This window comes from Gopherus evgoodei, chromosome 13 (assembly GCF_007399415.2).
Source record: "Gopherus evgoodei ecotype Sinaloan lineage chromosome 13, rGopEvg1_v1.p, whole genome shotgun sequence".
In the NCBI taxonomy this organism is placed as follows: domain Eukaryota; kingdom Metazoa; phylum Chordata; order Testudines; family Testudinidae; genus Gopherus; species Gopherus evgoodei.
The window spans coordinates 18,908,270-18,931,744 of NC_044334.1; the positions used below are offsets into that span (position 1 = coordinate 18,908,270).

Below are 23,475 nucleotides of genomic sequence, written 5' to 3' on the forward strand. Positions count from 1 at the left end.
TGCTGTGTGTTTCCTGTGACGATAAGACTCAGCAGCAGCAGAGTTATCATCTAGGCCTAGATTGTCACAGGTATTTAGGCTCCCACCTTTCAGTGAAGTCAATGGGAGTTAGGTGCCTGAACAGCACTGTGGATCTGGGCCAGAGATTCTAGAGAATTACACAGAAGCCTCTAGTGATAGAGACACCAAAAAGACACCTGGCACATTGTTATAAAGGCTCCATGGTGCTCGATCTTACTAGCCAAGTGCAGGAAATGCTTGGAAGAACTGTCCTCATTTAAAAAGCCATCCTATTGCACGACTATATAGGAAGGGATCCATTCCCCAGCTGGTACCTGGACTAGCAGAACAGGAGCTGAATCAGGAAGACTCAGGGTTTGGTGCTGAGAGGCAAGGGGAATGGGGCGGGACCTGAAGCAGCTGGAGCCCATTAGGGTCTCAGGAAACCAGTCAAGTATTTGCTGCCTCCTCCTTTTAATGACACTGAGGAGGCAGTAATTACTAGTGAGCCATAGCGAGGAAGCAAGGTGAGTTGGCTCTGTCCACACCAACTGGGAGTTTGTCTCGGCTTGTGTTTAACCCTGGGGTAAAGGAGTTTGGGCCTGTAATTTATCTAACTGAGGAAATCAGATTGAGGCCTGGGAAAAGGGCCCTTTCTGTTTGCCCTGAGTATGAAAAGGGGGAATTCCAGCACTGGGGTTAGTGCAAGCCGTAAAGGGAATTCTTTAAAAAAACCAAACACCTTAGTTGCCTGGGTTTTCTTTGGCAGAGGACCCAGTTCACGCAGTGCACTTCTCAGCTAGAGTGACAGAGAGGAGGCAGGAGAGGACTATGTATCTGGCATGCTTCCCAAACCAAAGATATCCCCTGTCCCGGCTGCCTCCCCTGTCCCGGCTGCCTCCCCTGTCCCAAGCCTCTTGCTGACAGAACTCTACTGGCAGGGTCTTAGCTCCCTTCAGGCCGCTTACCTTCACTGAGACCCAGCAGCAGGTCAGGATAAGGTTGTGCTCCTCGGACAGCAGGATGGCATCCTCCCCATCCTGCTGCTCCAGGCCTTTCCCCAGCATGATAAGGGAGCCAATAGCATTTACCATGTCTGCAAATGAAGGAGCAGCAGCTGCAAAAACACAAGCAGAAGGCAGATTTATTTTCGCCCCAGCATAGGTAATGATGGGCGGGGAGGTAGAGCAGAGCCTGCTATGGGTATGAAATCCAGAGGAAAGGAGAATGGAAATGACCTTACAAAGGCAGATGGTCACTTGAGTCTTGCTTAAGTCTGAGAGAAGGATCAAATCCATCATCTTCTGATTTGTGGGGGGAGAGAGAGACAAACTTCCATAGTGTGGCCAGTAGCTAAAGAGAGGTTGTGGTATGGAGACCCATCCTTCCAAACCATGATCCTGTGGACTCTCCCCGCTTTCCCGTTGTGACTGTGTGACATCCCTGTCGTAACTGCAGTTGTGTGTTCAGGTTTTTGTTGTCTTTAAAGTGCCATGTTCCTTCTTAAAGTCAATTGCTGTCTCCTTCTGCCCTTTACTTCACTTTTCCCCAACCCCCTGGCATGCTTTTCTCTCCTCCTGCTCATTCTTCTCTGCCACCTGGGCCCCTTCTCCATTGTCACTTGGTTGCCTTAACCCTTCCTGACCTAGCCATTCTGTCTGGCTACCTGAGCCCCTTCTCCTGTGGGGCACCCTACCTTGTGTTCGTCCTGCCCTGGGCACTCCTCTTCTCCTTGGCCACTTGTCCCCTTTCCTCCTCTTATGGAGCAGGAGCCTCTTTTAGAGGCAGTTAGGTGGAAGCAAGAGGAAGCAGGTGGTTTTCACAAACCTGCAGTCGGCTCTTTGAAAAGTAGAGCCTGGAGGGCTGCAGAGGCAGCTGGAAATGAGACCACCTGTGACCAGCCAGCTTTCTGCAATCCACAGTTTAAGAGCTCTTGGCATGTGATGGAGGCAGGTGTAGTTGAAAGGGCATGACACCGTGGGGTGGGCTGGCTGGGAACCCTTCCTCACCTGGCTGGTTGGCATTGGGCCCCTGCCTGCTCTGGAGCACCCCCAGGAGGAAGGTGCTGATGTCTCTCAGCAAGGTCACCAAATGGCTGAGGAGCTCCTGCCAGTTCTGCACGTGCTCTCCCTTCAGTATGGAGACTGCCCCCTCCGGTACCTCGAGCAGACACCTCCGCAGTGCCACCATCACTCCTACACAGATAACACTCCAGTTATCGCAGGGCTGGATGCTTGCATGTTCCCTTCCCATGTAATCCCCCAACTGAGCTGGGTCACTGAAGTTTAGTGCGAGATAGAGGAAGCCTGTGGCAAAGAACCGCCGTCCCTAGATGATATCCGCACAGTACCAACAGAGGGCCAGGTATAAAGTCAAGCTCCCTTCCCAGAGATGTGGCGTTCCAGATAGATAAGATACATAACTCCGACAGGAGCTGTTTAATAGCGTGTGGAAATGAGGCTGACGTTTGGGACAAGAAAGGAAAAAATACTGTGCTGAGGGGGATCTGAGGCCAGGAAAAAGTCAATAGCTGCTTGGAAATTTAGCCAGAGCAGCTGGAAAAAGTGCCACAGACAAGTGGCCAACACCTCAGCTCTCCATTCCACAGCAAGCTTGACCCCTTTGTCCCAGCCCATAAATACACAGCATGTTTAATCTCCAACGTACTTCTCAAAACGCTCACCAATCATCACACGGCCTATGTGACATAGCTAGGGCTACCCCAAACCCAGATGGGGACATGGGCAGAGAGGTGAAGCAACTTGCCCAAGGCCACAGGGAATCTCTTCATATCTGGGAGTGGAGTTAGTTGTGCTGTGCTCAGGCCAGTTACTCGCTACATGATTTGCTGAATCATAGACCAGATCCATCACATGACACACAGCTGTAGTGTGACAGAACTGCAGGGGAGAGAAGGGACATCGGAGCTTTGATGTCTCCCTCCCCATGATGCCCGGGGACGCACCATGCATTGGGTTAGTGCTCGCTGCCTGCAGCAGGTCTTGACAAGCCATGGCGTAGTGAGCTTGCAACATGCGGAGAAGATACTGAGCAAAGCACAGGCCTCGGTGCTGCAGAGTTGCCGCTGCTTTTCCCTCTGGGAATAGTCTCTCCAAGGTGCTGCCGTCTGACCTGGAGGAGGAGGAGGCAGATGCTAACACCACTGACAAAGCTCAGAGGGAGCCCTCGCCTAATCGGCACAGTGACAATCCTCACTGCCGAGGGCTGGAGGCCTTGTGTCCTAACACTCTAACGCACCATCGCCTTCAACCTTTGTAAGGTTACTTCAGATCACGGGCCGCTGCTGTCTGGCCTGCAGTCCTGCTGAGGTGAATTATAAGTGACCCCTCTGAATAGTAAGAAATATTAATATTCTTGCTTCATAGCTACTTTTTTTTTTTAATGCTACATCCTTAATGCTAAGGCAGATGTCAGTATTGTTCCCTAGGAAGCAGGAGAAATCTATTTGGCCAGAGGCAGGGCGGGTGTGCTGAGAAAGAACTACTTGATTTTTCTATTTCAGGTGGGAAAAGACACTTCAGACAATATCTGGCATGAAGATCTGTCCTCTGGGATCACAGAGGCAGAGGATTAAACAAGCAGGTGGATGTTGGTGCCCTGTCTGAGTCTGAGATCAGAGTAACTGGAAACACATTTGAGTGCTACATAAGTGATATCAAACTGGTTGGAATTGGCAGTCAGCTAAGCAAGTCATGGTGAACCGTGTGTGTGGACAGACAGGATTATGTACACTACCAGGTCTCCTGGTCTCCTTCCCACATGGCCCCTGTCTAAGTCCTTTCTAGAGTAAACAAGAGCGACAAGCCAGTCAATACTTCTGGAGGATGGTTTTCATCAACACCGCTCCTGCTTCTGCCTCCTGCACTCTGGGGCTGCTCACAGCCTCCTGGGCACGCTCAAACAGAGCCACAGCAATGGGTTCTGGGAAAGCCGGTGGGAAGTAGCGGATGAGCAGCTCTGATGCCAGCTCTCGGACCTGCCAAGAGAGGAGAGGGATGGAGAGAGGGGAAGGTTATGTCAGGACACAGGTGACGAAGCAGAGAGGCTATGGGGAGCAGGAATCCAGAGCCAATAGAATCCATTCAGGCCTGTAATTCTGGAAGCAAAAGGGGCAGCCGTCGTTACTTTGCTCTTCTGTACTGCCATGGTAGCGGGAGGCTACTGGGGTTCCAACAGAGCACAAGTACACAGGCTACCAGCAGCAGCACGCGCAAGGAAAGCTGGCAGCCAAATCTGCCTCTTTACTGAGGGGGACAGCGTCCCCAGCGCTGTCCCTGCCCAATCTTGATAGGATCCCCTGCTTCCGTTCAGTGAAACAGGCCACTCCTGCTGCTCAAGCCAAGCAGCTTCTGTTACCAATTCCAGCTGTCTACAACACAGAGCTGTGGCAGTGCTGGGGACAGAGGGCTGCTCACCTCATTCGTGCTGTCCTGCAAGCAGCTCAGAAGTGCCAACAAGTTGCTTCTCGAGAAAAAGTCCCAGCAGCCCTTCTGCCTGGCCCAGCTCAACAATGCTTCCATGTTCTCTGTGGTGACAGAAAGGCAGGACGGTGAGATGTAGGATGTAAGTGTCGTCAGGGCTGAACTCAATCGAAAGGGTGGTGGCAAGCAGCAGGGAAAATGGGTCCTGCTCGTTCATATCGACTCTGGTTTATTCTCTGCTGCCAGTGCTGGGAAAGAAGGGATTTTTATCCTGTACAGAGTCATGCAGCTGCAGCAGAACCTGTGTCCCCGACCCCAAGGGCTCCTCTGTGCGAGGGAATGAGGGAGAGCAGAGTACCCAACACAGCTTCTGCTACACAGTGTATTGCTGCAACAATGCACTGTCAGTGCTGAAAGTACAAGTTAGCGTTAACTGGGTTGGGGGCTGCAAACTAGTTTCTATCCAATGAACACTTGGGTGGGTAAAGATTTGACTCCACTGAGCCTTCTGCCATCTCACACACATGGGAGCTTATCATAGGTAGGGCCCTACCAAATTCACAGCCATGAAAAAAGCGTCACAGACCACGAAATCTGGTCTTCTGTGTGCTTTTATCCTGTACTCTACAGATTTCACGGGGGAAAAAAGTGTTTCTCAAACTGGGGGTCCTGACCCTAAAGGGAGTTGCAGGAGTGTTGCAAGATTATTTTAGGGAGGTTGTGGTATTGCCACCCTTACTTCTGCACTGCTGCCTTCAGAGCTGGGCAGCCAGAGAGCAGCAGCTGTTGGCCAGGCACCCAGCGCTGAAGGCAGAGCCCCGCCAGCAGCAGCAGAGAGTACGGATGGCATGGTATGGTATTGCCACCCTTACTTCTGCACTGCTGCCTTAAGAGTTGGGTGGCTGGAGAGCAGCGGCAGCTGCTGACTAAGGGCCCAGCCCTGCAGGCAGCAGCTTAGAAGTAAGGGTGGCAATCCCCTCCCAGGCCATCCTTCCTTCTGTGCTGCTGCTGGCAGCGGCTCTGCCTTCAGGGCTGGGCTCCTGGCCAGCAGCCACCGCTCTCCAGCTGCTCATCTCTAAAGGCAACACCTCTGCCATCTGCGGTGCAGAAGTAAGGGTAGTATCACAACCGCCCCTACAATAACTTTGTGACCCACCCCCAACCGCCTTTTTAGGTCAGGACCCCAACAATTACAGCACTGTGAAATTTCAGTTTTAAATAGCTGAAATCATGGAACTCTTGATTTAAAAAATCCTATGACCGTGAAACTGACCAAAATAGACTGATTTTGGTAGGGTCCTAATCATAGATGGGGACTCTGCATTGACCTAACATTCCTCATATAACATCAGAGGCTCTTGATTATTTTTTTTTCTTCCCACCCCAACCCCTCCAGGGACGTAGACTCCCAGCTGCTCAGCAGCAGCCCCCAGAGTTGAGGGCCAAAGCATGTAGATGGAGGTTGTTTGTAAAAGGCTACAGGATATTTTTCTGGATTTGATACACATGCCCCCAAAATCACATGGAGAGGCCATTCCGTGAGGGCATTTAAATGTGGACACCCTGCTGATGGCTACTGAAGGGGGTCAGAAGCAGACAGGTTGAGGAATCTACTCAGAGCTCATTCTGTTCAGGGGTGGCCTGCTGTTACCCACGTGGAGGCTGCCCCTTCTTCCTGGCGGGGCTCCAGGTGTCGGTGCAGGTCTCCAGCACCGCTGCCAGGAGCAGCAGGGCAGTCTTCTTCCTCTGGTAATTTGACCCTGGGGTCAGAAAGGAAATGCTTAACTGCAGCAGCCACTCCACAAAATCTGTATGGGGGTGAAAAAAGCACCTGTGGGTTACTTGTGAGCAGTGCACAGAGGGAGGGCGGGGTGAGCTCTCTGGAGTATGAGGGTGCACCAGCTCGTCACACTAGATTGACTATACGGTGGGATAGTGCATGGCTACCGAGGGTCTTCCCAGCGTCTAATGGTTAATTGGCACTTCATGACAACAGGGGGACTAGGAGTTGGCTCCATCTCCTCCAAAAGCCCAGGCCCCAGCTGTCAGCTGTGCCAGCCCTGACACACACAGCTGGTGGCTTTGATTTCTGTCCCACAGAACGCACTGACATACACGTTAGCCAGTTCATCTGCTTCCGATTAACTCCACGGGGGATTTTTTTTTACTGGAAAATCTACTTTTCGCTCTTAATGGTGACTCTTTGCTCAGCCTGGGTAACAGAAAACCCACTCACGAGTTTCACATTTGTTCACACACTGTTTTGCTATGTTCAGAGAAAGTATCCCCCAGCCCAGACCACTTGTAGAAAGGAACTTTATTTCTGGACATGCTCAGACACAGTTTGGTTTTGGGCCAGGAATGCCAAAACGTCCTATCACTCCAGGCTGTTGCAATACGATCAACACCTCTCTCTTGCACAACACTTCTCGAATTGCTTTACACTGGAAGGTCAGTATTGTTCTCCCCATTTTTACAGATGGGGAAATAGAGGCACAGAGCGATGAAGTGACTTGCTCATCAGGCCTATGGCAGAACCAGGAATAAAACCCAGGTTTCGCAAGTCACTGCTTCTCCTCTGTAAGCTTTCCAGTTCTCCAGACTCTTGAAATGTGGAGAAGCACCCAAATTTCAGAGTGTTTATTCCAACTGAACCCAAATGCTTGACCCACTGATGTTGGCCCAGCCTCATTACCTGTATTGCCAACCTCAAACGTTCTAACGTCAGGTGTCAAGCTCCCCAAACTTATGAGACTAACAAAATGATTATAATCCCCCCCCTCCCAATCAATTTATTTGCCGTCTGCTTTCTGAGCCTTTAGGGGATCACATTTCCTAGCTTTTCTTCACAACCAGGCACACTAGAAAAAATAAATAAAAGCTGAGAGTCTCAGTCACATGACTCCAGGAGCTGAGGCTTTAAAAAAAACACCCAAGATTGTGAAATTCATGATCAAGTCACAAGAGTTGGTATCGCTGAGTTACACGCCCGCTGGCTGGCTTGGCAGTAGCAGGACTGGAGCTCGGAAGAGAGCAGTCCTGCCAGATAGCTGTGGAATCACAAGGCCCGGTGCCAGAAGACAGAATAAAACTTCCATTTATGGTCCAAGTTGCCCCACCCCCACTGTCCAGGCCCAGTTGCACGACCCACGAGGGCTCCCTATGCGCATCCCAGCTCAAGTGGGCCACAAAAGAGTAGTGCTAGGTGATGGCTTTGTGTGTGAAACACCTAATCCTGGAGGCCGCTGAGGTGAGAAGAGATGAAAAGTTAAGCAGCGATGGGAGCCTATGAGGACCAAAAGCTTGGAGTGAGGTGTCAGGAGTGGATCACTCACCTATTGCTTGTGCAAGTGCTCCTTCTGGATCCGCGCCGGCTGAGCGCTTGGTAGCTTTGCTCTGCATCTTGCTGCGCAGCTGAGAAAGCGCGCTGTCCCTCAGCCTGACCAGAGCCTTCCTCACTGCAGCCTGAAGCAGCTGCCGGAAAGACGACGAGTCACAGTTCAGGTTCAGTGGCAGGAACTCCTTCAGTAGACGGACCTCCACCTCTGACAAGGCCTGGTTGGTCCTGGGGCTGCAACACAGGAGACCCAGTGCTGCTAGGCGAATATTGTCCTCCCTGGAGTGCAAGCAGCAGCATAGCCTTTCCAAAGTCTCCCCACCCAGGGGCAAGGCCCCGGTGATGATCTTGCGGCCGTTCAGCAAGGCGACCCACGCCCGAAGGTGGGCAGAGTCCCCACCACTGCAGCTCTCAGCAAGCAAAGCGTAAGAGGCGGGGAAGAGCCGCAAAGTCCAGACAAGAAGGTAGTTGGAAGCATTGCTCTGAAGGAAGGAGATGGGAGAGGTCAAAGCACTGGCCAGGGTGGGCAGCCAGTGTAGTGCCCACTTCTGAGCCAACTCCTCCTCTGTGGCAGGTTCCTCTCCCTCAATCCACTGCTTGCGCTGCTGTTGCAAAATGGTTTTATACACGTCTGATGCAGCTGGGCACAGGTGGTTAGTGGAAAGGCAGTTGAGAAGGTGCTGGGGAAGATCCTTGTAAGTATCCAGAACCTAGAAAACCCCAAATAACTTTACGGTCCTTGTTTGCTTCAGGCAGCCCCTGAACTCTCCTACCACACCAAGGAAACAAGCCTTGCTCATCTTATTAAAAGCTAAAACAAAGGCTATATTATGACAGTGGAGGAAGAGCAGCCTTCCCCCACCAAGGAGGGGTGGATCCCAACACAGGTGGTACTTTCTGATCACTGGTGGCACTAAGCAATGCTGAGATACCACAGTGATCAGTGCTTTTGACTAAGGCTGCATTCAAATCAGTGACCTGGTGGTAAAAAGCTACATGTTCCAGCCCCAATTTTCCCAAGCTACCTATTGCATTTGATGTATTGTTTCTGTCCTCTTTCATGAGCTGGCTATCCTCTGTGCAACAGCTAAAGAGCTAACCTGGGGCTCTCAGTTACCAGGTCAGAGAGACTGGGAACACCCTAACAGCAGTACTGGGGTCAAAACAGAAGACCCCCAGTAACCCAAAGACAATCGTAGCAAAATATTCTGTCTCCGTCTCTAGCGAGACCACAATGGGGCAGGAAAATGCTGCTGTGAACTCTGCATTGACGTGTCTTGGCATCCAGAAAGGCATGATGATTGGTAGGAGGGGCAGTGCCTCATGCCATTGAGCACCTCCTTGTGGTGGATCTTGGGGACTATGGGGGCCACAGTTAGGCAGAGATCCAACCACTTCTCTTCTGTCAATGCATAAGAGAGTTGGCTATACAAAGGTCCCATAGAGGAAGTAACAAAAACACAGGCTGCTACCACTTGAACCAGAAGAGATTCTCTATTAGCTGTTAGCAGGACAGGGCCTATGACCCATGGCAGAGCGATCTGCATCCCATCCCCTCCGGCACAAGGCGCACGCAATATCAATCTCATTCTGATTTTTGATGGAGGCTGCAGGGAGACCCAAGTTATCCAAACTCAAGTTCTCTGTGCAGATCCTCAACCCATAGCGTGTACCAATGTGCCCCTCCTTTCTCAAAGCAGTGACTGAGGGCTTGCAGGCCAGTAAAAGTTCTGGTGTGTTTGGTTTTCATCTAGCCCTTTGTGGGATGTGTTGGCATCTGCATCACATCCTCTGTTCCTTCCTTAGCTGTGCCTGGCACATCCAATACCTGTCTCACTGTGGGCAGCACTCGCTCATCCCACCCACACATTATGTGTCTTGGATACTGTGTCCCCCCACCAGGCTTCCTTACTTTCTCTGTGCCCACGTAGGGGAGAATGGCGCACAGGAGGAAATATCTGGCTTTGACCTGCCAGGGCATTGTGATAATTCTCTGCAGGAACTGTTCATAGAGGGGCCTCTCCAGGTCCTCGAAGCGATGGCACTCCAGGCGGTAGATCTCTAGGAGATGTTGAAAGGAGCTACGTATGAACTCCGATGCCCCTTCCACCTGAACAACGGAAAAGAAACGCAAACTAAGAGATTCTCCATCATGTCTCATTGCCGGATATTGCTGGAGGGGCTTTATGACATCCTCCACCCTCCTTTATCTGTCGCTAGGGATTGCCTGTCCTGTGGCAAATGATAACCAACATTAAGTTGTCCCATTTTTGCCCCCAGCAATGGGGGCAGGGGACCCAACACAGCAGCCTGATGGGGCTTGGTAAAAGGCCCCACGATGTCCCCGCTAGGGCTCCTTAACGGCATTTGCCAATGGAAAGCTGTCTTTATGAAACTGATGAGACGGCTTGCTGAGTACGGGACTGCTCAGTGGGAGCACAGCTGTTGGCGTCTGGCTCCACCAAGCTGCGAGAAAACTGGGCTTTCCTCGCAAAGTGGCAGCGCTGACCGAATGTCGCATCAGCCAGGAGGAAACGGCAATGCCAATGCACCCAGCCCTATAAAGCAAGGTCAGTCGTATCTTAGCAACACTGCCTACGTTACTATGCAGTGTATTCTGCTCCCAGTGCATGTGAAATGAGCTAGGGACAGACTAAAACCTGGCCAGGCTGCACTGTGCACTTTTCTTCACGTGAAAGACGGGGAAGAAGGGAAGATTTCTGGATATTTTCTGGCTGCCTTGGAAGAGGGTGTGACCTGTAGGAGCTACGCTCCCCCCAAGGCTGGGTGCGTTACCGGGCTTTCTGCATTGTTCCAGATGAACTGGCTCAGCCTGTGGAGCAGTTCAGAGTTCTCAGCCAGCATGCGGCTCTCCTTGACTTTCCGGATCTCAGGCAGACACTCCAGGACACGTTGCAGCCAGAGGGAGAAAACTGAAAGCACAGAACAGACTAATACAGAGCTCTTCCAGCCAGCAAAACAGCAAAAGCGCCCACAGCTTGAGTGGGCAACCAGCTAGTGGGAAAATGCCTGCCTCTCTGAACACCATTTCCCCTGAGATTTCTCTGTGAATGTACCTTCCACAGCAGGGGCTCGAGGCAAGATTAAGGCAAGTGTGTGCATTACAGTAAGATGGTACTGAGGGGCCCAGGCTGGATTTAACTAGGCTTTAATTTCAAGGTGCCTTAGATATCCTCAAGCAGCTGAGTCACTCTTAGAAATTCCCCTTCCCATATGGTATGTCTATGGGGGTTTGGAGGTTCCTGCTGCAGTGGGTGGCAAACCTTTAAAACCCTCTTGATGTATAATCGGAGTAGGGGGAGCAGATCTTTATTACCTTGGAAACGGTAGTAATGATAATCCTTCTGCTCTTCGCTCACAGCCCAGACAGCTGGAAACAGCACGTCCAGCAAGAGACAAGCCTGCAGGGCATACACCAGTGTTAAGCAACAGCCGTCAGCTGAGCTACCACTGTATTCGTGGTGTTGGGCTTTTCTTGTGGATTGATAGAAGAGATTCCTAGACACCAACAGAAATTCAAAGAGGCCCTACTAGGTCATAATTAAGGCTAAGATTTTGTCATGGATATTTTTAGTAAAAGTCACGGACAGGTCACGGGTAATAAAGAAAAATTCATGGAAGCCCGTGACCTGTCCCTGACTTTTACTAAAAATATCCATGCTAAAATGGGAAGGGGCCGGGCAGCCGGGGGGTGGTGGAGCACTGCGAGGGTCCCCCTGCTCCTCCACGGCAGTTGGGGAGCTGTGGGGGTCTCAAGTGAGGAAGCTTCCATCACCAGGGCTAGGCCAAGCTGCTACAGCAATGGGCACTATGTAAATATGCTGAGTCAGACAGCCTTTAGCCAGGGCGGTCTCTGCTGAAATCCACGGAGGTTTCCCCACATGCCCCCTAGCTGGGCAGATTCAGTTCTCTCTTGGACTCCTCCTGCAAAGCTCTTTGCTATGATACCAAGAAACACCGATCTGTTCACATGCAGTTTTACTCTTTGGCTCTTGAGCCACTGAACTTTTGCCTTCTTACAGCTGATATGCAGCAGTGGATTGACTAATTACATAGAACGTTCCCCCTCCATCCAGCTAAGGCCCTGGCCATAGCAGGTGAACCAGCAATAGCAACAGTCATGGTGCTAACAGACTTCTAGCATTCTTCTTCTCTTGATTACCCCTATGGTGTGTTCGTGCCTATATCCGCTACTGAAGGGGCTACTCACAGCACAGCTTGACTTCCAAGATTCTCCCTGGGAAACAAATCTATCCATACTGATCAGGGAAACAAAGACCCCCTGGCAACAACGACATCTCAACACACCGCCTGGTGGGAGTGTAAGGCCTTTGCCAACTTTCAGGGCTAAACTTGCTGCTGGTGCAGATTGGTGCAGCTTGATCCAAGTGAATGGAACTGGCTTGCTCAGCAATGAACTAGCGTGCACACCCTGTCCTCTCCCCAGTATCTAAAGCCACCCTCAGTACTTGCTGAGCCAACACCCAGCAACAGGTGAAAGGCTTTTCTAAACCCTTCGTCCAAAGCCCAGTCTGCTTGTCCTCTGCATTCCCCGCACAGAACACTTGTTCTAACTTAGAGCTCTCCTACCTGGGGTGCGAAGCTGTCCAGCCGGCAGCTAAGGATCTCCTTCTTGCAGCAACCTAATAAACCCCTAGTAAGCATCAGTCTCGCTAAACCATCTGAACTCAGGACAGACGTCTCCACCTTCAGTTCCCCAAATCTCAGCTCTCCTGGTCCTAGGGAAAATCACCAAGTTAGGACAGAGCAAAAACTTATCCAAACACTGACTTTCAAACCGCAAATCAGCCTTTTGTTTCTCAGGTTAACTTTAGTCCTTCCTACCCATTAGTATTAATTGTAGCACAGGTCAGAGCCAGGCAAAGTGTGAGCAGACAGCGCAGAAATATGACCCATGCAACACAGGGCCTTCCCTGAGCAGACTCTCCCAATCATGCTGAACCATGTGGCTGAGCCTGCCAAACGCAGCGTATGCTGCCTGCTCCAGAGTGGGAGGGATTCAATCTGCAGAAATAAAAGGTCAGTGCATGTAACCTACTGTGCCACCTTGCCCATGGCCCGAGAGCCCCATATCCAGGCTTTGCTGGACACTTCCTCCTCTTCCTTCACCTGGGAAGGCAGAGTGGCCTCTAGGAAATTGTGATCAGTTCCTATTCAGCCACTGACTCTGTCACCTCCCCATCTTTGGAAAGCACGTTGAGATCTAGTGCTAACAAGGATCGTTGCTGAATATCAAGCACGCACCTTGGTCGACTAGCTGGAAAAGAGTCAGCACAGCTCTGGCCCCTCTCTCTGGCTCTGCAGCAGTGTTCACCAACATGCTCACGGCAGTGCTGGCCAGCAGGCAGGCGTCCTTGTTAGCTGTCTGAAGTCACCAGGGAAAAGGAAACTCACCTTTTAAAAAGCTTGTCTTTACAAAGCCATTTAAACATCACTTACTGCCCTCCCCTCTCCCTGCAAACAAAAGGCACTTACAAAGCCACTGGGGGTGTGCTGCACTTTTGCAGCCCATAGGGTGGACTGGATCCCTCTCATCACAACTCTCCCCACTCCAATGCGTTCACACTTACACGGCAGCGTACATGGACACACAAACATGTGTATTTCACATGTACAGATGTACGCGTGGGTATGTCTCCAGCTGGAAAGGGTGGAGACACCCATTACCAGCAGCTGTCACCTAGCATGGCACTATCACTGCATTCTAACGTGGCTTCACTTTAGTGCAGTTATTGTTCCCCCTCCACTAACTTCTGTGGGAGCTGTGGATACTCGGCACCTGTCCGTAGCAGGCAACTTTTGTGTAGGTGCCTGTATTTGAAAATGTTGGTGTTATGTGTTCTGCCTCAGTTTCCCCAAGGAAACCGTAAAGTGGGGCTAATAAAATTTGCCTCCCTGGCAGGAGTGCTGCGAGGTGAAATTAGATAACGTTTGGAAAGCGCTTTGAACAGGTGAAGCATTATCCTTATTTCTCTATCCAGGGACAACTTCTCTCAGATCCAGGCTGGCCTGGCTTCACGTGGGCTCAGACTCTCTGCAGCAGCTTGGCTGCTGTCTCATCTGGGCCATGGTTGGGTAGCTGCCTGGACTATAATCACCTGCCCCATGGTGACTTGCAGCAGAGATCCCAAAATGCTCTGCAGGATTTCACTGTTCTCGGCTTCACTCCACACCAGAGGCGACACTTCCTTTGGCATCGCCTGGAAAAGCTGCAGGCAAGTCTGAAGAAGTAAAAAGATAAAGCGCAACCCTCTGTCACCCGCTAGATCTTTTTCTTAACGGTTCGACAATGCGTTTCCCCCCAACATGGGGGGGACGTTTTCTTCCAACCCCTAAGTCCTGCTGTTTTACGGGGAGAGGACATCAAATTCCAATGAATGTTTGGGTTTTTAATCCCTTCTCTTCCTCTAGTGCTAGTGGGAGTTACAGCATGTTACAGGCATCCAGAGGAGACTATAATGCCCAAGTGATGTGGATCTTACCTTGACCGTGACATAACTCCACTCCCCGCTCCTTGCCGTTGGGTCCTGCAGCACCCAATTCAACGTGGCAGCTACACGCAGCAGCAGCGGGTCTAGGCTCAGTCTCCAGTGGTGTCGGCCTAGGCTGCTTTCCTCTATGAACATGCAAACTGCGGATAGGGGGGAGAGAGGCACACGGTGCATCAGATGCCAGGCTCTGCAGCCCAAGATGCTGGGTCAAACACCTCAAGAGGTGGCCAGCAGCATCTATGTGCACACTGCAGCGAGTTATGATCAAACAAACTGATCCAGATGCCCACGCTCCAAAAGGGGGGCCCTGCTCTTATGCGGGGCTGGGGAATCCCCTGCCAGTTGGTTTGGGTCCCAGGCTTTGAAGCCGTTCCCTCCCTGCAGGGGTGAATAACCCTGCTAACTCTCCCGAGTGGCGATTCAGAGATGACTCTTCCCCTGCCGGTGTTCTTAACTCATGAAAAGAGACAGGGAAAGGACAAAGGGTCGAATCTCTCCATTCTTGGATGGTTATCGGGAGCTGGTGATTTCTAGTGCTTATACCACTTTTCATCATCAACTGTGTATTTGCTAATTCATTCACCCCACCCTGGGGAAAGAGGCGAGTATAATGCTCCTATTGTATTTGTGGGGAAACTGAGGCACCGAAGTGACGTGACTTGCAGAAGGCTGCACAGAGTGTATGTCTTCACACCCAGATCCTGCTCCTGACCATGCTGAGGATTTGCCCAGAAAAGCTCAGTCCACAGACAGCACCTGGCTTTTGGGCCCACATCTGTTGCCGCTGATCTCCGTGGGAGAAGGGCCAGGACATCGGTGACACTTCTGCTCATTTCGTTCCACAGTCAGACTGAGTAGCGGACAAAAAGATTCAGGGACTCGTCTGAGGCGGGCCTCATGAGTCGGTAGCTCAGTTCATGATGAGCGACAGGATGGTCTCAGCTCAGTCTCTTATTAACCACTGAGGCCTCCATCATGGATATTTGGGTTCATGTGGTTCTGGGGGTTAGTGTCACGGCTCTCAAAGGGGGCAGGGGGAGTCTTTGAGACTGACCTGTCTGGAGCTCTCCCGGAGACAGCACCTGCAGGGAGAAGGAAGCGCGGGCACGTTTAACACTCATGGAGGGCACAGCTGCTGCAGAATTGCAGCTAGAGGGACGCAGTGTGCTAGGAGAGGTCTGAGGGGTCATTAGAACCCGAGCAAAGCACCTGCCACCTGAGCTTAGAATCAAGCCTTCCCCCTCAAACCACAGCACACAGTTTCCCCCACCCAGGGCAGCACAGCCAGTGGGCCAGCCAGATCAGTGGGGCAGGGCTGAGACCCTCCGTTTGTCTCCAGGGTCCCAGGCCAGTGCGGCTGGGTGTTCTGCGGGAGCAGAGCTGACATACTCATCCCTAAGGGAACAAACGAACACACTTCAGTCAACTCCCTGAACTGTCACAGACTCTCTGCTTTCTCCCCTGCATTGATGACAAACAGCTTCCCCCTTTAGAATCTGCCTCTTCTTCCTGCCAAGTTCTCTTTGGCGTGGTACAGATCACAAAGACCTGCCGTGTTACAATTCACTACCTAGGAGGGCCACCAACCCGGCATTGGGCTGAAACACCACCATCCAGAAGAGCAGGAGGCTGACTGTACAGAAGGCTGTTTTTATTTACACACAAAGATCTGGTGAACCTGCAACTCCAGGCCAGGGAACAAAAAGAACCTCCAGGCCAGGTACCGTGGAATGTGCTAACATTGTCTCATTGTACAGGAGCTTTAAAATACAATGGGAGAAAATACAGGGGTCCTAGGTAGCCTGAACTGGGCTTTTCCTGCCATATCACCATCCCCAGATCCAATGCTGCCCTTTGACTAAGGCCCCAATCCTGCAATGCTATCTGCGAGCTCAGACCCGCTGACATCAACAGGATAAGGCACAGGTCTAGGGGTCCAAGCTGATGGATCCTGATGCGGGATCAGGGCCTCCCTTTGTCTTCCATGCTGCTGTAAAGAGAACTGAGTTCCTCTCACCTGTTTGTACTCGGTCAGGCTGCTCATTAACTTATTCACTTCCTCAGCAACCAGGGATTCTTTACCTTCCGACAACTTTGTAACAATCTGGGGGGAAAGGAAAACTCGAATGGTCCAGGCGTTTCAGGATCGTGCACAAATACCCAGACCAATATGAGCCTGTCTACACTGCAGCTGGCAGAGAGCCTCCCAGCCTAGGTGGATGGACTCGCACTACTTCAGCTGGAGCGAGCTCGCTAAAAATAACAGGGGGGACGTTGTGGCTCTGGTGGCCGGCTCGGCCACTTAACGCCCTGGACCTGAGACCAGGTGGCTATCGCGAGTCTCCAGCAGAGCCACAACATCCACCCTGATATTTTTAGTGAGCTAGCTAGTGCAAATCTGTCTACCTGGCTGGCTCCCAGCTGCAGTGTAGACAGGCTCTGTGTGCTCTCATGTAGGAAGATAATATGCTACTGAACCCAGAATTAGGATTTAGACACAACAGACGTTTCCCAAAGAGACAAGTACAGCCTCCTGAGTAAATGATGTGTGATTAAAACTAGCTGTGAAACAATGCACAACAAAAAAAGGTAGGAATTTCAGAAAAAGAATCCATTTAATAAATGCATTACTGTTGTCAAGCACCGTGCCAGATATGGAAAGTTAATGCTAAGAGTCTGTCTAATGTCGGAGGGGCAGCCATGTTAGTCTGGATTTGTAAAAAAGCGACAGAGTCCTGTGGTACCTTATAGACTAACAGAAGTACTGGAGCATGAGCTTTCATGGGTGAATACCCACTTCGTCAGACCCACTTCGGTTAGTTTGTCTAATGTCAGCAGGCTTTTCTATTAAATAGCTAAAATCAGCTTTAGTGCTTATTTTCAGTCAAGAGCACAAGTTACAACAAGGAGCACTGGGATCTGGGATTTTAGTTCAGGCCCCTCTCTGGGCTTGTCTACAAGGCCCTGCAGTTTGGACTATGGATAGGCACATTGCAGCACGCGCACCGAAGTCCTTCAAAGAGGACTATGTTAATGTGAACCAGGTACCTTTTAGTCTGTGTCCGCAGCATCCACAGGGGGCAGTTACAGCATCGCACTACAGTGCACACTGCAATTCGCCTCTCCAGACTACAGGGCCATGTAGCTATAGCCTCTGTTCTGCCTTTTTTTAATATGTATTTATTCTCTTACATAATGAAAGAGCTGAAGAAGAGCTCTGTGTAGCTCAGAAGCTTCTCTCTTTTACCATACGAAGTAGGTCCAGTAAAAGATATTACCTCTCCCACCGTGTCTCTATAATGAATGAGAGACCGGACAGAACAATGATCCTCCACTTGCTGGCTCTTCTCCTTATATCTAACTGCTAAACGCACAGATTTTGAAGGCCAGAAAGGCATCACGATGGTTATCTAGTCTGAGCTCTTATGTAACACCGGCCAGAGAATTTCACCCAGCAATTAAGGCACTGAGCCCAATCACCTGTGGTTAAATGACATTACTAAGTTAAAAACAAATGAAATACTTTCCCTACTATTCACTTTCCACATAGCAATGGCTGTAGGAGTTGCCACCGAATGTTCTTTGATTGCAAATGGGAGGCGGAGTAGTCTGCACCGTCGTGACTGGGAAGGTGGGGTGGCCTGCGCAGTTGTGAATGGGGAGAGAGGTGTCCAGGAGCCAGTGTGGTCTGTGTTGCTAGAGCCGGGTACAAAAGTCAAGTGTAGGTAGCTAAGCAAAGGGCCAAGCCTCTGTTTTTATTCTTGGTTTTCCTCGAGGGAAGGCACAAGTTGTAACCTTTACTCCCAGGGAAACTCAATTAAGATTCAATATCTAGTTTGCAGTAAGGTTCTTTGTGTAGACTGAGGCACAAGACCACCCTGTAAGTGAATGGTCCAGGCAGGTCTCAGTCTCAGTTTGGGGTGGCAGGAGCCCAGGCGTCTATTCCTAGCACTGACTTGCTGTAGGATCTTGGGTAAGTCACTTAACATTGCTGTAGTTCAGTTTCCTCAGCTGTAAAATGGGGATCGTAACACCTGTCTACCTAATGCTCTTGTGAGCATCCCTGACTGTACAGATACATCTACACTCCAGTTAAAACTCTATAGCTAGCCCATGCCAGCTGCCTCAGGCTCACGGCCTCTTTAATTGCAGTGCACACATTTGGGCTGGGCCCAAGCTCTAGGATCCTGCAAGGTAGGAGGGTCCCAGAACTCAGGCTGCAGCCTAAGCCCCAACTTCTAAACTGCAATTAAACAGCCCCACAGCCCAGCCCGGGTCAGCTGCATGGCCTAGCCCCGGGGTGTCAAACTGCAGTGTGGCCACCGCTTCTGAGTCACGGATAACAGGTGCTGTAGAGGCACCGAGTGTTTATTATTTTGCAGGTGCCCTTGCAAACAATGGAAGTTGACTGTTGTAGAGCAAACCGTGGCATAATGTTGCAGCCTGACCCACCCAGCTGAATGGAGCGGCTGCTGTATAACACGATTTACCTGCTCGAGCTTATGGAAGGAGCTGGAACTGCTGGTTGTCTCCATTTGGAAAGCGAGCACGCAGCGCACTAAGGGAAGCACATCCGCATCGTCTAGTTCCCATAACCCCTTGCTGAGCTCCTGAAAGAGCAGAAGAGCCTCCTCCAGATTTTTATCTTTACACCTCTTCACAGAACCCCTGGAAAAATTAAACACCGGATTGTCATGCTAATACTGATTTGTTCCAAACATCTCCGACTGAGAGGGAAAGAGTTCAGACCGCAGCTACGGTCAGTATAGTCATGGAGCGGGACAGAGAAAACTGCGTAGCTTTTGCTTAGCACCCATCCAGACAGTATTATAGTGTGCATGTTTAAATTATATTTATTCATTTAAATCTATCATCTAGATTTTCATAAGTGACGAGTGATTTATAGGTTCTTCACTTGTTTCCTCACCAAAACCATCTGGTGTTCCACCGTTTGCTTTAAAAGATACTAACACGTATATAAAGGCTGAGGCCAAGGTTGGTAAAAATTAAAATAATTCTGCAAAATCTCTAGATAGGAAGCAGAAGAGGGGAGGTCGAATAAGATCAGACTGGCTCTGTATAATGTAAATACAGCGCTGGAAAAGGGTCGGGGCCCAATGTCACTGAATAGAAGAGAAATAGTTCAATTTATTCTGCTTTATAGCACCAGCCTTGTAAAGCAAAAATCAACCAAACTCTTCATATAACCACAGGTACAAATCCATAAACCAAGCCGCATCTCCAGCATGAACACAGCAAGGAACCCCAGTGGTGTTCCTCTCATAAAGTATCCCCTTTTCTTGGGCTTGGATCCACAGACGGGCAGCACCCTAGAGCAAGCCTGATTTTGGCAGGAATCTGCGGACTCACTTGCAGGCTGGGAGTCTACGTTAGCAACAGGCTGATATCTGAAACAGAATGACGCCACAGTGGGAAGGAGCAGTTGCAGGCTGAAAACTAGCATCGTTTTGCTTTGCATAAGGTGGTGGCTCTACACTCACTATCACTTTCCAGTCAGAATCAGGGATAACCGTGCTTAGCTGGAGATAGGAGAGAGGGAAAGTGAAAGAGGAATACAACCGATTGAAAGAATTACCCTCCCTCCCTACAGAACTAGTTGCCTGCACACTGAATAGTCCTTTACTTGTTTTCAGTCCTCACATTACTGTCATTTCCAGCTCTCTCTTTCTCAACTGTCACACGGTGAGTTAGTGCAGGTAGTTTTTACACCTCTGAAGACCTGGCCTGGGTACAAGTCTGATTAAAACAATACGTGAAATGAATTTGATTTCAAACTAAGGACTGACTGTCCGCATCTCCCACACCCGGACAGGAAGTCTGTGCAGTGAGGAGACAAGGGGACTGCGGCAGGTCAAAACAAGAGGCTGTGGCTCAGCAAGTCAGTAGAGAGGTGTGCTGGCAGTGGTGGTGAGAAGGGGTCAGGGGGTGCTGAGGCTCAGGACTGAAACGCAGTGGCAGAGAGTCCAAGACTGGAATAGCCTGACTGTGCTGTAGGTCAGAAGAGACGTGAACTTTGTACTCAGCCTCCCACAACACCCACTCGCGCTGCTCAGCTCTAGCCAGGCCCTCGCTTTTGGAAACACTAGTATTTAACCCACATTTACCCAGCTACTAAAAACAAGGAGAAGTGTTGAACTGGCAGCTCCTTGAGGCAGGGACTGCCTAGCAAAAGGGGGTGCAGGGCCATGCCTCTACCAGCCAGCCACTACAGTCATACAAACAACGAACCCTGAAGAATGGTTACAGAAGAAACACTTTTGATCCCTAAAGGGAAGTTATATTTGGCTTCAAAGTTAAACCTGGTAGAAACTTTCCCACCATGAAAACAATTCACCGAAATCCGTTTTTTCTCAAGGAAATAGATGCCAGCTCTGTGCGCAGCCCAAACACCGGAGCAATGCAACCTGACAGACAGAGTGACTATAATCCAAAGTGAGATCGATTCCACTGACCCTTCCTGCCAGCACTGAACGAAGTGGGTACAGCGCATCAAAGGGGACAACAAGCTGAATGTCAAGACAGACTCTCCCGTGCTGTGTTAGTAAAGCAGGTAACAGCCCAGTTTCTTATCACATGGGTTTGGTTTTCAATTGAGTGTCTCTTTAAGCTGCCATGAACCAGTCACCACGGGCCAAACTGTCACAGGTCATTGCCAGGTGATAGGAGAGCCCCCCCAGGCCACCGTCCTGTGCAACCTGGGCTAGGGTGACCAGTAGCAAGTGTGAAAAATCGGGACAGGGGGTGGGGTGCAATAGGGGCCCATATAAAAAAAAGCCCCAAATAGCGGGACTGTCGCAGTGAAATCGGGACATTTGGTCACCCTAACCCGGGCACAAGCCCAGGCGCTGGGGGGCACGGAGGGGAACGGGGCGGGGACCAGGGCGGGACCCGGCTTCTGCCCCCGGCCTCCTCCCTGGCGCCAGCACCATGCGGGGGAGCTGCTCTCAGTGGACCCCAGGGCAGGAGGGGGTCCGAAGGGGGCGCCCCGCACTCACCCTGCGAACTGCTGCAGCTTCTGCAGGAAGGCGAGCAGGGCCCGGCAGAGCCCCCGCAGCGGCTCCCTGCGCCCGAGCCCCCGGTAGAAGGCGAGGCAGGCCTGGGCCTCCTGCGCCGCGCCCATGGCTCGGCCCGCGGGGGGCAGGGAGGGGAGCCAGGCTGCCCCGGGGACGTAGCGCGGCACGTGGGCTTGGCAGCTCCGGGACACAAACAGCTCCCGAGTCCCGACTCTGGGTGCACTGAGCATGCGCTCCCGCACTGCGCATGCCCAGTAACCTTCGCTGTTGCCGCTGCCCTCTCTCTGCCCTCACTTCCACTGACGATTTGCTGCCTGCTGGGGGGGGGGGGGGGGTTTGAAAGCATTAAGGGGGGAAATTGCAGCGGGGGGGGAGGGGCTGCCAGGGTGTGAGCCGGGGGCAGAAATGTACAGGCCGGTGGGGGGGGGGCGATGAAGCGTCTGTAGGTAGAGGCAGGAGGGGGGTCAAAGGGGAAAAATCGGGGGTGGGAGCCGGGGGGGGGGGGACGGGGACGCTGCCGGACCCTGTGCGGGGACAAAACCCCCGTTTAGGGAGGGGGAGGGGGGACAGTGACCCCGTGGGAGGAGCCACCTGCTGTGCTCGGAAATCGGGGGGCGGTGGGGGGGGGGCAGAGGCTGTTTTCGTTCTGCTCCCAGGACGCTGCATGTCAGCCCCGGAGCAGGGGGCGGGTTCCTGGGGCTGGGGCTTAAAGGCACTGGCCGCCCAATTCCCCCTAGACTGTCAGAGCTTAGACACTGTAGCTCCTCTCTGTCTTACACAAGTGCTGCGAGGCTGTTACTGCTCCAGCCGGGAGACCCAATGCGGTGCAATAGTGTACAGACGCCCCCTCCCTCCCTCAAACTCTGCCTCTCACATTTTGACTATGTCAAAGTGTCTTCTATCCGTTTCTACGTCTATATGAAATCACTGCCTGCTCCTTTCTCTTATATAACGTGCTGAGTGGCTACCTCGCTCCCAGAACCCACATGTCCGCACCCCCTCCTATACCCCAAGCCCCAGGTCAGAGCCTGCATCCCTCACTCAAACTCTCCATAGCCTGCAACCCTCCTGCACCCCAACTCCATCCCAGAGCCTGCACCCCAAAAAGGGCCGGATTAACCTTTTGTGGGCCTGGTGCTAAATATATTTGTGGGCCCCCATTGGGGAAATGGGGACATGGGGCAGGGAAGCAGAGTCCTCAGAGCGAGGGGCTGGCCGCGGGCAATGGGAGATGGGTCATAACATGGCAGGGACAGCCCCGCTCCACCCAGCACAGTACAAGGGCACTGTTTGCAAACCGGGAGCTGCCAGACTGCACACTGGCCAGCCCGGCCCTGCACTGCCATGGTGCTTCTTCCCCTTGGGGGCAGGCCCATGCTGCACCATGCTACCCCCTGCCCAGCACCCCTCTGGGTCCCTACGCCCAGTGCCGCACCACCCAGAGATGGTCACGTTGCATAGCGGAAACTGCATCTAGTTGCAAAATGGGAGGGTTGCTATACGTGTTGAACTGCAGCAAACTAAAAATATTCCGGAGGAATTCAGAAGTGATGAAGGGTTTGAAAGAACACTGGTACATTCTCTTGAGCTTGCTGAAGAAATAGACTTTCTGACAGAATTTGAACCAGAGCCAGTTTGCATTCAGCAAAAGAAACAGCAGTTTTTGTATGAAGGACGAGACACGCCCATTCAGAACTCAAAACAAAGGTTCAAAGTGAATTTCTACTTCGCAGTCCTTGATACTGCTATTCACTCGGTTGAGGAACAATTTCAACAGATGCAGCAGCTAGAGTCAGTGTTTGGCTTTCTATATGATACCCACAGCTTGCAAAAGAAAACACCAAAACAGATGAGAGAATTTTGTATAAAACTGGAGTCGGCGTTGACTCATGAAAATTCAAAAGACATTGATGCTACAGATTTGTTTAGTGATTTTCAGGCTTTCTCAAGATGACTTAAGAAACATTCCACTCCTGAAGAAGTACTGATGTTTGTTTGTGAAAATAAACTCATAGACAGTTTTCCAAACATTTGTATAGCTCTACACATTCTTTTAACTTTGCCAGTTTCCATAGCTAGTGGGGAACGTAGCTTCTCAAAGTTAAAATTGATCGAAACATCTGCGTTCA

At 51.3% G+C, this 23,475-nt stretch overlaps 1 protein-coding gene across 3 annotated transcripts in view; it reads right to left on the reverse strand.

Moving 5' to 3' along the window:
• The window catches only part of LOC115661031 (thyroid adenoma-associated protein homolog), a 39,256-nt gene extending 17,665 nt beyond the window's left edge, over nt 1-21,591 (reverse strand). Inside the window, exons 1-18 of one of the 3 annotated variants that reach the window (XM_030583154.1) lie at nt 21,329-21,591; nt 18,803-18,980; nt 16,330-16,416; nt 15,367-15,394; nt 14,304-14,452; nt 13,920-14,042; nt 13,066-13,186; nt 12,391-12,539; nt 11,117-11,201; nt 10,576-10,712; nt 9,692-9,889; nt 7,778-8,489; nt 6,098-6,250; nt 4,437-4,546; nt 3,837-3,997; nt 2,966-3,132; nt 2,010-2,195; nt 969-1,117 (exon numbers count right to left, since the gene is read on the reverse strand). In XM_030583154.1, coding sequence (XP_030439014.1) covers nt 969-1,117; nt 2,010-2,195; nt 2,966-3,132; nt 3,837-3,997; nt 4,437-4,546; nt 6,098-6,250; nt 7,778-8,489; nt 9,692-9,889; nt 10,576-10,712; nt 11,117-11,201; nt 12,391-12,539; nt 13,066-13,186; nt 13,920-14,042; nt 14,304-14,452; nt 15,367-15,394; nt 16,330-16,416; nt 18,803-18,980; nt 21,329-21,576 — 3,141 coding nt within the window. In that variant the 5' untranslated portion in view covers nt 21,577-21,591. The other 2 variants (XM_030583156.1, XM_030583155.1) reach the window with 2 other exon arrangements.
• Nucleotides 21,592-23,475: the final 1,884 nt, after the last annotated feature.